The following is a 13,095-nucleotide window of genomic DNA, read 5'->3' as shown; positions in this document are numbered from 1 at the left end:
GGAATCTTCCATCCTTACGGCATAGTCATGGCAATCAATTACCTCGTTGCAACGGGTTATAGCAGAACTCTTTTTCAACGTCATGGTGTATGTTGTTTTCCAGTTATTTTCTGTTTAAATACTAGAGGGCCTTTAGTCACTTCAAAATGGGCCAAATAATGACAAATGGATAGCAAGATAAAAATAAAACTGGGACAATTCTATAGTGCTCAGAACACGAGGTGCACCTGATCCGCCATCTTGCCGGGACGTACGGATCGAGTAGTGACAAGCATAACGTTCTTGCGTTCAAAACACTTAAAGGAGCACAAATGCGAACTAAGGGATTAGAATTTTAAAATATTTAAAGATAACTATGTATAATTATTTAATCATTATAGCCTACTGAATTATTGTTATATGAGGGGCTTTCTCAGCAAATATTTGTACATGCGATTAAATGTGATTAATTAATCGGGACACCATGTAATTAATTTGATTAAAAATATATATATATATATATATATATATATAAAATTAAAATGTAAATTCATATGATCTTTTGTACGTCTGTTTGGATTTATTTTATTTTTGTGACCAATTTTTTAGAAAATTGCAGACAAAAAAATTATATAATATATAAAAAATCATACATAGATACATAAATAAATGGATGAAATCTTTCGATGATTAGTACCTGATGAACAACTGGAAATTTATTCAACCTGTATTCATTGATTACATTTATCATGTATTCACAATTGACTGTGATTGGTCCATTCTTAGTAGCGCTGAGAAATGTATCAGGTAACGCGTGACAGCGCCGTCTACGTGCAGCTTCAACAGGAAATAATTTTACGCTTTAATAATGATACTGACAAACTTTAATAGATATTAAACTGAAATGAAACAGTAAAGATTAAAATTGAAGAACTGTTATTGAAAACACACAATTCATGCACAATCAGAGATTGCGTCTAGATGGCTAAACTAAACCCCAACCATTATAGGTTGAGATCAGTGGTTCCAACATTAAAAGGTGTCCAATGGGACTGCAAGCCGATGACGCCGTAGTGAATAAGCGCGCTACTTCCGGCTGGATGAAATGGCGGGTGATGGAGTGAGAATGGAGGGTCTGGAGGAGGGAGAGCTCGATTGTGATGATCATGAGTCTGACGTTAGGGAGTCTGCTGCGGAACGAGTGCAGGTGAAAAACTCTCTGTGGGTCTCGTGTCATTATATAAATCTGTATTCAGTCGACACACACACACTCACTCTCACAAACTCGCATACGAACACTGCATGTATTTGTTTACATTCTTGGTAATCTCTGACATGTAGCATTACCAACTATTGCCTTAAATTCTATTTTGCTCTAAATTATTTTCTCTAGCGCTGTTTTGTTGTAATGGCCTAACTAAACAAATTAATGACACTTTTATCAATGGAATAAGCATAAAGGAATATTCCGTATTCAATACAAGTTCCTCACAATCAACAGCATTTGTGGCATAATGTTGATGATTTCCACAAAATGTCTTCACTTTTTGATTGATGTCACTTGAGCCCTCTAATATTTCAATCACCTGTCATAGGCTGCATCTGAAAATGTAGAAAGCTGACTTGCTGCCTTATCAGTTAATGGATTAAACAACAGTTTTTGCATGAATAGAAACTGATTTCAGACCAGTTTGAAATGCACCTTATTTTCATCCTACCTCCATATACTGCCTCCGAAGGCAGCATTTTCCATTTTTCAGATGCAGTCATAGAAGGACCCTTTCCATCATTCAGTCAATTCTCCATAGCTAAAGTCCTGCACTGTTTGTTCTGTTCTTTCACTCTAAAAGGAGTCAAATTACAGAAATAAACGTGGTTGCAACTGCTGTTTCATGTTGATTTTAAAGCGTAATGTTAAAAAAGCATAATTTGTTTAAGATAAATGTCGTTTTAACATTTTGTTTGTGCAAGTTTGTGTTTACTGCAGTTTCTGCTCATTGCAGGTATCGTCCTTCCAGAGCAGAGCAGCTCCAGCTACCATCGCATCTGTTGCATCGTACCGCAGCTGCACCAACAGCGACTCCAGCGACAGCAACACTGACTCTGATGATGCGGCCGTGCCGTTCAGACACAAACGCCAGAAGTGCTCCAGTATTCCTGCTCCGGTCTGGTCAGTGCCTTTGAGCGGTGCCAGCGCTCGCAAGGTCAACAACATCTGGGGCAGCGTGGTGCAGGAGCAGACCCAGGAGGTGGTCGCTGCGGAGCTCGGCATCATGGGAATGGAGGGGAGCGTCAGCATGAGCAGCCGTCAGAGTGAGACGTATAATTATATACTAGCACGTAAGATGATGGAGAAAGAGCGCGAAGAGCAGGAGGAGATGATAAAGAACGCCCTTGATGTGCAGCTGGATGGCTGCTTGCAGCAGAGACACGCACAGGACAGCGAAAGTCTGAAGAGGAAGCGTCCAGCTAAAGAGAGACTCGGCCCGCGAGCGGAGATGGACTTTAAGGGTCGATATGAACTGACAGAAGATGAGCCTGAAGACAGAGTGATCAATGAAATAGCACACAGGTTAGGAGAGAGCCACTCATGTTTACTTAAGAAATCCTCATTTCCCTGCTGGAAAATCCATCTTAAGCTGTTAGCTGTTGTTATGGAACATGGTAGATGATTTTTAGCTGGCCATACTTGCTCAAGTTGGTAAAGCTTTGTTTTGGAACTTGGTGGACCAGCTCATGACCAGTTTGGATGGCATAGGGGTAGGTAATTATATCCTAACCCTAATCATTTTCCAAAACACAACTACCAGCAAAATGTTTAATACAGTAATCATTTTTTTTTCTTTTCATTTAAATCGGCATGAAAAAATACCACTATGAAATATAAATACTTTTGAATCCGTGATGTTCTTCATCAAAATGAGTCCCAATTCACAATGAGTCATTTAAAAAAATAATAATAATAATTTAGTGGAAAAACTTGATATTTGACCTTTTTTTGTTTATGATAAATCAAAATCTCAGCTTCCAAATGATTTCAGTGCTGTCATAAAATTCAAACTATACAGTGCATTCAGAAATTATTCAGACACATTTTTCACATTTTATGTTGCAGCCTTATGCTAAAATGCTAAAAAAAAAAATTCACATCAGTCTACACACCATACCCCATAACAATAATGCAAAAAAATGATTTTTGATAACTTTTCAAATGTATTAAAAAGCATAAGTATTCCGACCCTTTGCTATAACATTTTAAATGTAGCTCTGTAGCATTTCATTTCTTTGGATTATCTTTGAGATGTTTCTACTAGGGCTGTCAATCGATTAAAATTAATCAAATTAATTACATGGTGTCCCGATTAATTAATCGCATATACAAATATTTACTGAGAAAGCCTCTCCAATAATTTAATATATAATGATTAAATAATTATACATAGTTATCTTTAAATATAAAAATATATATATATATATATATATATATTCATTCAGATAATTAAAATGCATTACATTCTTGTGGCAGAAGAGTTCATTGATAAGACCATTCCAAAAGCAGCTTTAGAATACAATGTATTGTTTACTGCTATATTATTGATCATAAGTCAATCATTGGCACACAGTTCACAGCAATCCATTTCACAAGTGAATTTGTCAATCAGTTTGAGATTTATTATGAGGGCTTGTTTAAGGACCCGTCAATGTAGACCTGCGTTAGACATTTTTTAAATGTTTTTAGAAACAAGCCAGGGGTGTACAGAGTACACAATACTACAGATATATTTTACAATAATGCCAAGACATTATATTCATTACATAGTGCAATGGTTTTCAATGCTTTTGAGTTGTTGGATATACAAAGAGTATTTAAATAATATTTCAAGTCTTTACAAAAAAGTGCAAATAGGGGCTTTCTAGACATAAATTTACACTTATGTATAAAAAACTTGGCAAGAAAAATAAACCGATTAATCAGAAAATATGAACTTAAGTTATCAAAACTGTGAAAACCAAATAAAATTTTTATAAAGCAAAAAAAAAAAAAAAAGTTAAAATAGAGGTATGTGCAAACAAACAAAATTCTCAAATACGTGGACACATTCCCAAAAAAGGTGAGGGGCAGATTAATCTACAGCATTACAGAAGGAGCAAAGTGGATCTATTTCAGGGAGCATGTTTCTTAAATATAGATTGACTGGGTAAAAACGGTGTAGCAGTTTAAAGTACACCTCCTTAACCTTGTTGGTAATTAAATATTTAAGGTAAAGGTAAAGACCATACGACCTGCGTCAAACATGCTTGTGTCGTGTCTCGGGTGCATTGCGTCATAAAAATTAAATGTTTAGGTCACTGTGTCAAGTTAAATATAGTTTAATACTAAATCTTTAAACTCATCTTGAGATCCCTTAGTTCGCATTTGCGCTCCTAGTGTTTTGAACGCAAGAACGTAACGCATGTTTATGTTGTGTGTCCGCTGAAGGGTTGTTAATGTTTTGTTCACTGTATAAACTGCGCGTTGCTCACACAGCTGAAATTTCACTTACTGCCCTCTGGAGTAAACAGGTGGTATTACAAGCTTGAATTTCTCAGGACTGCATTGCGATTAATTGCGTTACATTTTTGAACGCGTTATTTTTTGTCAAATTAATCGCACGTTATTAACTCTTTATATCGACAGCCCTAGTTTCTACACTTTGGAGTCCACCTGGGGCAAATTAAATTGATTGGACATGATTTGGAAAGGCACGCACCTGTCTAGTTTAGGTCTCACAGTTGAAAATGTATATCAGAGCATAATGGTCAAAAGGTAATGACCATAAGGTCAAAGCCTGCCGAGCTCAGGGATAGGATTGTGTAAAGGCTACAATAAAATGTCAGACTCTTCTAGAGCTGGCCGCCCAGCCAAACTGAGCAATCAAGGGAGAAGGGCCTTGGTAAGAGAGGTGACCAAGAAACCGATGGTCACTCTGGTTGAGGTCCAGAGATCATGTGTGGAGATGGGTGAATCTTGCAGAAGGACAACCATCACTGCAACACTCCACCAATCTGGGCTTTATTGCAGAGTGTCCAGATGGAAGCCTCTCCTCTGTGCGAGACATGCAAAATAGCACCTAAAGTGGGAAGAGTATTCTCTCAGAATGCTATTCTGACATGAGGGTTGGCGCTGTTTAGCGGCACGAGGGGGACCTACACAGTATTAGACAGGTGGTTTTATTGTTGTGGCTGATAGGTGTATGTTCCATGTATGCTTTGTGAGCTGTCATTGATGTTATATAGACATGTAGGGCCCTCTGATTTCTGTGATGTTGAAAACACAGACGGAATCGTTTTAATCCGGTCATAAAAACGGTTAATCCAGTCATTAATTAACTATTAAACATAAAATGTCAAGGAATTTGACATATTTGGGATCAAATGTATTAATGCAATTAATCAAATTAAAATCAGGATATGTCCCTAGTGTATGATTAAACCACAAAAGGCTGAGATTTCTGATTGTGTTGTGCACTTCCAAAGATATGTGTGAAGCCGGCCTCTCATACACTGATAACAGCTCATCATAAGCATCATATGCACTCTTTGTTTGAAATATATTTGACAGCAGATCACACATTAAGGTTGAAGTGCCCAGTGCATGCAGACTATATATTTAATTAAATCACAGCTTTTTGTGGTTTAATACGCCTATTAAAGGCATACTGTGAACTACATTCAAACTCAATTTCTTAATTCAGTTTTCTGAAATTGAACTAGAAATGCGAACTTTTACGAAATTGTGACAAATATACTACTACTGTATAATACATTTAATTCAATATTGTAATAAATAATAATTACATTATATTTAAGCAATATTTCACAAGCAAGAGTGCTGTTGTACTGAATAAATGCTTTTATCAATGATTTCATTAATTCTGTGTAGTGCTCCACTGTGCAGCACTGTATTTGACACATAAATAAATTACTCCAATGTGTTTTGGATTGTGCTGTGAGGATCTGCATAGAAGCACTTAGATAAAATGTATGTAATGGTATTTTTTTTTTTTTTTTTTTTTTTACAAAATGTGTACATTTCTTTTAATTTTGATGATAACTTAATTAAAAAAATTTATCAAAAAGTAAATCCAATTTCATAGGGCCCTAGATATGTTATATTAATATGTGCATATGCGCACTGAACATGCAAGAGCACTGTCCCTGAATTATATATTTTTCCTTAATAACATTTGTCTTAATTAGTTCATGTGCACTAATGAGCCAAAACATTGACCACTCACAGGTGAAGCATATAATGCTCTCCTAACAAGGCCACATGTCAAGGTCTGAGTAGATTAGATGGCAAGGGATCAATCAATTCTCGCATTCGACTTGTTGAACTGGGTCAGAGCGTCTCTGAAACGGCAAGGCTTGTGGGGTGCTCCCGGTCAGCAGTGGTGAGTACCTACCGACAGTGGGTTAGGTTAGGGTTAATTAATGCGTCCCATTTTACATCACGTGAATGGCCATGTACATGTGCGCCATTTACCTGGAGAAGTGATGGCACCAGGATGCACTGTGGGAAGACGACAAGCCGGTGGAGGGAGTGCAACATCTTGGCAATGTTCTGCTGGGATACCCTGGGTCCAGCCATCCACATGGATGTCAATTTGACACGTGCCACCTACCCAAACATCGTTGTAGACCAGGTGCACCCCTTCATGGCTGTGGTATTCCCTGATGGCAGTGGCCTCTTTCAGCAGGATAATGCACTGTGCCACACTGCACACATTGTTTGGGAATGGTTTGAGAAACATGATGAAGAGTTCAAGGTGTTGCCCTGGCCTCCAAATTCCCCAGATCTCATTCTGATTGAGCATCTGCGGGATTTGCTGGGCCAACAAGTCTGATCCACGGCAGCTCCACCTCACAACTCGAAGGACTTGAAGGATCTGCTGCTAATGTCTTGGTGCCAAATACCACAGGACATCTTCAGGGATCTTGTAGAGCAGCGGTTCTCAACCTTTTTGACTCCGAGGCCCCCCATTATCTGAGAAAATATTTGAAGGCCCCCCATGTAGGCAATTAGATATTTATATTAGAAGATATATCTATAAGAAGATATTTCCTTTCCAGAAATGTCTAGAACTGTATATTCTTCATAAAAATCAAGCTGTTGATGGGAGTTATTAAATTTTTCACATTTCCAGTAAGTTGAATAATAATAATTATATAAAAATCATAATAATCTATTATATTTTAAATAATTTTAAGAGATCTTGAGGCCCCCCGGGAAGTGTGCTGAGTCCCCCTAGTGGGTCCCGACCCCCTGGTTGAGAACCACTGTTGTAGAGTCCATGCCTTGGTGGGTCGGCACTGTTTTGTTGGCATGTGGAGGACCAACAGCATATTAGGCAGGTGGTCATAATGTTTTGGGTCATCAGTGTATGTTTGAATAAATCTTCAAATTCTGTCATATACTGTGAAAAGGGTTTCTAATGTTTTGAGTTTGTGTTCTCAAAAACAAGGTTTTAAGACAGCCATGATTTAATAACATTTTTAGAAACCTGAAATCTTATAAATAGAATTCAAGGTTAAAATGTGCTCTGTAATCAAAATGTTGTTGCTATGCAAACCATCTTTTTGTGTTCTTTATGCAAAATATAACGATTACATTTATTGTTTTGTTTGTAAGGGTTTCATGAGATTTACTTCTCTTTATATAACCATGATTGATGTGTTGAAGACTAATGGAGCCAAAGAAAGATCTAATCGAGCGTGTGGTGCGAGTGATAGGAGTGAAGAAAGCCATCGAACTGTTGTCAGAGACGGCGACTATTGAACAGAACGGAGGTCTCTATACTGTGGTATGAACACTGACACAACTGCAGTTTCATTAAACTGATATGGTCATGTATGAAATTATCTGATCTGTTTGTTTTTTCTGCAGAATAAGTGATAATATTGTTCAGTCAGGTGGTCATTATAACAAATAAACTTCTGACTGTATATTATCCTGCACAATCAAGTATTACAGATCAGTGTGATGTAGAAAAATAAAGTATCTAGACTGATCTGCTTTTTAATTGGGTGTTTCAAGTATTATTTAAACTTGATGCAAGGAGTAGCATGACCTTATTTCATGCAGTTTGTTTGTTTGTGTGCAGGACGGCAGCAGGAGACGCACACCTGGAGGAGTTTATCTGAACTTACTGAAGAACACTACCAATATCTCTAACAGACAGGTGAAGGTGTGTCACTGCACACATTTGATTGGTGCGAGCACATTCACACTGACTATTGTGGTTTGACTATTAGCATTCAGTCTGGATCAGTTCTATTCTGAACAAGAAACGCCCATCTGACTGAAGGCTTGTATACTTCTGCACACACTCGAGCACTTAGCCTTTCAAAGTTTGCTCTTTTGACCGCAAATCCATATGGATGCGTGTGATACTCTTTAATAGGGCTGGGTATTGATTAGGGCTGCATCTAACGATTATCTTTTAATCGATTAATCTAACGATTCTTTTTCCGATTAGTCAATTAAACTAACGACTAATTTGCAGATTTTTCTAAAGATTTTTTTATTATTATTTCTTGATTAATATAACATTTCATTAACCCAAAATAAATATAAAAAACTCATCTCATTAATATTTCAATATTGTAATAAATTATCTTCTCTTAAACACAAACAAATGCACAATAAACAAAGTGTGCACTGCAGGGCATTATTCTGCAACAAAAATAGCCCTGTTTTAACTGGTAATCTCCATTTTACAGTCCAACATTAATTTTATTATATTTTGGAGTGATTTTAAGTAAGAACTTGTTCAATTCGAGTAAAAGGAAAGTGCAATCTACATTTAGAAATCCAACAACAAAATAAATGAAACAAATGTATAATTCAAGTCACTTTCAGGAGGAATATCAAAACATTGTGCAACCTCGAGTTTAGCAGTCCAACATAAAATAATTTTACAGTAAAATCAGTGCAATTTGACTAACACTTATATGTTTTTCTAACAGGAATAACTAAAACTTGTGCATTCTTAATCAACTTCAGTAAAACAACCATTTGTAACAAAACAATTCACAAGGTAGGAACCTAATAATGAAAATTAGGGGTCACGATTGTGAAATTTGGCTGACAATTAATTGTCAAAAAAATAATTGTGATTATGTCTATTGTTTTAGGACTAATGATTAATTGTCTGTTTTAGGTGTTTCACGAATATGATGATTAATTATCATACATACTCACTGTGTGCGCTTCATGCTTCACAAAGTCATTTATACAAATTTAGCTTAGGTCATATAATAAAATATGGGTATATGATTTCCTTTTCAGGGTTCAAAAATGTATGAATGACAGTCAAATAGAATTATAAAATAATTAAAATAATATTTATTTTTTTAATTTTATGTTTTGTTTTCCTTTGCTTCTTTTGTAACCCAGCTAACTTGTATAGCTATTATATATTATGTAATAGTATAATAATGTCTGCCTTAAATTCTTCACTTTCACACATTATTTTAAGGCTCTCTGGGCCAGTGGTAGCTCAGCGGATAAGGCTCTGGGTTACTGACCAAAAGGTCAGGGGTTCAAGCCCCAGCACCGTCAAGATACCACTGTTGGGCCCTTGAGCAAGGCCCTTGACCCTATCTGCTCCAGGGGGCGCTGTTTCATGGCTGACCCTGCGCTCTGACCCCAGCTTAGTAGGGTATGCGAAAACAACTGAATTTCATTGGCTCTGTACCCTTCACAATGACAATAAAGTTGACTCTTAACTAACAAGCCCTTATTTCTCATGAGGGAAGACTGAGATTCTGTTTCTTGGATTTGATCATCTCCACAGAAATAGAGCAGGACATCTCTGTCTCACTGCATGCTATTAACACTGCGTGAATAAACCCACAATGACCACGGATATTTGACATTATATGGCCGTAAAGTGAAACTGGAGCGCTTTGCGTTCACAAAACAAATCTGTTTATACCTGGTTTATATTTTCGCGGGAGTTTTGCGCACGCCTCTGTAGACGGCGTGCTTATCAGAGCGCTTGACAAGTGGTTCATCTTCACACACTCAAGAGAGCTGCTCTTGTGACGCCCGTGGTGCGGTTCCCTGAGATGTTTGGAGTTCAAATGAATGAGACACGAGTGCTTTTTCCTCCGCGCTCACTGGTGAGTGAAATGTAACATTTTCCAGATATTTTTGGTCGCATAGTGCGAAATTTACTCGCAATGTAAAGGGCTGCATGGCCGTTAAAGTAAACAGAAAATATAAAACGGCCAAATAATCAAATTAGATGACGCATGGTGTAAAGTTATGTAAGCAGCAGTGCAGAAATGACTTTTAACATGGGGGTGATGAGGAAACATTTAGAAAATATATTTTAAGTGACTACTACTAACAGAAACACGTGTTGTAATACTAGATCATGTTTGGTTGGGTGGGGACAAAACGTAAACACGACTTACGGTGCTGCTGTCCTGACAAGCGCTCCGGGATGCTTTCGTTTCAAGTGTTCGTTCATGGCGGATGTACGGCTGTGATAAGCCATTTCCAATTTGCATATCTTACACAGCACCACATTTTTAGGTCTCTGGCTAAAATAATCCAATGCTTTAGATGACCATGGGCAAGTATTTTTTATCTGCAGTTTGTTCTTGGGGGAATCCATGCTTGAACCGGCGCTGCCATTTTAATTATTCCATTGCGACACACCGACTCGCGTTATGCAAATCGACGTATTTCTGTAATCGATGACGTCGATGAATCGTTCGGCCCAACAACTAATGATTATTTTTATAATCGACTAATCTAATGATTATTAGAACGATTATTACAACGATTAATCATTAGCTCTTAACTGAAAATTCAGCTTGTGCCCGACTTAACAGGTTCTATTAAACATGCTTACTAACAATAAAGAGGACAAAATCATCTTTTAAAAATACCTCTAAATGACATTCACGGAATTTAAGGGGAGAACTACTTGGATTTTATTGTTTAGTTAATTAAAAATTTCACCTCAAAATATACTATTGTTATCAAGTGTTTTTGTCTTGTTTTTCATTTATCAGTGTCTAAAAATCCTTAAAAAAAAAAAAAGAAAAAGAGATACGTTTACTTGAGAAGCAACATATAAGATATTTAGATTTGCTTTAAGAGAATGTGTGTTTTGATAAGTGTATTTCTTTCACTTGTGTGCAGTAAAGAAAAAATATACTCATATTCAACATAAATGCTCTAAAAGGGAGCAAGTCTAAATATCATATATCTTGCTTCTCAGTTAATTGTATCTTAGTTTTAAGGATTTTTCGATATTTAAATATAAAAATTTTAATTCAAAATTCTCAGATAACAATTTTTTTCTTCTGCAGTATAGCTGCTAAATGTACATAAGGAGTTTTAGATATTTATATTAGAAAACCAAACAAAAAAGACAAATAAAAAAACAAATATTCTTTTGCATTGCATAATGGGCTAAGAATACACCCTCTCACCCTTTTCTTTCTTTTTCTTTCTCCACTTGATTTCGATCCAGCTTTAACACACAAAAAACAAACTATTTCTTTTTTATAGAGCTGCTTATCGCCGATTTTCTTCACCATAAGATACACACCGTGACACTCGTATTATAATTCACTATGTCTAGAGCAATCGCTGTAAAAAAAAAATCAGCTGTGTATCAGCTGGGAGAAGTTTGAAACTCTCTCGTGCTGTTTTTCACGCGACTCATATAAGCAACTCTGACTGCACAGACAAATGTCAGTTTGTGCTTATTTATACAGCCCGCTTCTTTATTATTTGAACTTTAATAAAGGATATAATGGTGCAGTGTTTCCTTTTTAGATGCTCTGACTTGCTCTGGCAAGTTTTGCTCAAGCGGAACACCAGGTACGGCTTTATTTCACAACGACACTGCTTCTGTATTTACTTATTTTGCATTTTTGTATTATAATTCTCTGCAATCTACATCAACTTCATCTCTTTGGAGAGCGTCTGGAATGTGAACTGTTCTTTCTCTCCTCAATCAAGTGCGAGCTGAAGTTAAATGAAATCAGAAATGTTTGTTTCAGCCCTTGTATTGATACAGATTTCCAGATTCAATTTTGAATCGTTTGGGTATTTGTTTACTACTTGTGTCCAATTTGCTTGCATATGAAAGAAATTCTAATCAGCTAATGCTGTTCATTATATATGGTCTATTATGGAAGTATTGATTTTACAAGTTGTATCATTCGTTTTTCATCATTGGTCACATTTTACATTTTTTGTCAATGATTGTTGTTATTATTATAATAAATGTATTCTAGTTTTTATTTTCGTTCAAAATGTGACCACATTATTAGTTTTATTTTATTTTTGTAAACATTATAGGATGTTGTGAGACACAACATGACATGTTTGAGTGCATGTTGTCTTGATACAGGAGATCTTTTATGAGGAGACCCAGAAAGAATACGGCCACAAAAATGCAGCTAAGAAGCGACGCAAGCGAATCGTAGCAAAGAAGATGCAAGCGATCAGCACGCTCAATCTGCAGGAAGACGACAATGTGTCACGTGAAACGTTCCCTAGTGACACTGAAGAAGCACTGGGGTCACTGGAGGAGACAAATGATGGTCTGCCGGATGACAACCCTGTAGTGTACAACTCGCAGGACCTGGAGGTGTTCTGAACCACATCTACACCTCCAGTGAAAGCCTGTTGAAGCATGTACAGATATTTACATTGAGTTTTGGCTGGTTTATCATGTTGTTCAGTTGAAATCTTTTTGTCTGGATATTTGGAAAGCTGTTGATAAATGACTTGTTTGAGATATTTGATTTGTAACGAAAAAATATTTACTATAAATATTTGAATAAAACTTCCATTTTAGCTGACTCAAATCTTTTTAAACATTCACTAAGGGTTAATCGGTTGCAATAATATCGTATAAAATGTGATTGGTATTTCTAAGTTTTACATGAAGATTCAATCAATCATCTGGGCTTACGTATCTCTTTGAACGTCTTTAAAGTTAGCTTGCCTAGATTTGAGAAAACATGATGCAATACAGCAACACTGATTGTTTGGAGGTAAGAAGTGCCACTTTAAAGAGGATCAGCTGGAGATGATTTGAA

The 13,095-nt window shown here is 36.5% G+C and overlaps 1 protein-coding gene across 2 annotated transcripts; it reads left to right on the top strand.

The window, feature by feature from the left end:
- The first annotated feature begins 1,045 nt into the window (after positions 1 to 1,045).
- On the top strand, positions 1,046 to 12,858 carry LOC127637089 (phosphorylated adapter RNA export protein-like). 2 transcript variants are annotated; one of them, XM_052118000.1, is made up of 5 exons: positions 1,046 to 1,186; positions 1,983 to 2,551; positions 7,703 to 7,823; positions 8,124 to 8,201; positions 12,402 to 12,858. In XM_052118000.1, the coding sequence occupies exons 1-5, from the start codon at positions 1,085 to 1,087 to the stop codon at positions 12,648 to 12,650; spliced, it is 1,119 nt and encodes a 372-aa protein (XP_051973960.1). In that variant the 5' UTR covers positions 1,046 to 1,084; the 3' UTR covers positions 12,651 to 12,858. The 2 variants fall into 2 exon arrangements, with proteins under 2 accessions (XP_051973960.1, XP_051973959.1); XM_052117999.1 differs by having other exon boundaries at positions 8,124 to 8,207.
- The last annotated feature ends 237 nt before the right edge of the window (positions 12,859 to 13,095 follow it).

This window comes from Xyrauchen texanus, chromosome 44 (assembly GCF_025860055.1).
Source record: "Xyrauchen texanus isolate HMW12.3.18 chromosome 44, RBS_HiC_50CHRs, whole genome shotgun sequence".
Lineage (NCBI taxonomy): Eukaryota > Metazoa > Chordata > Actinopteri > Cypriniformes > Catostomidae > Xyrauchen > Xyrauchen texanus.
This window is presented reverse-complemented; position numbering and strand designations above follow the sequence as displayed.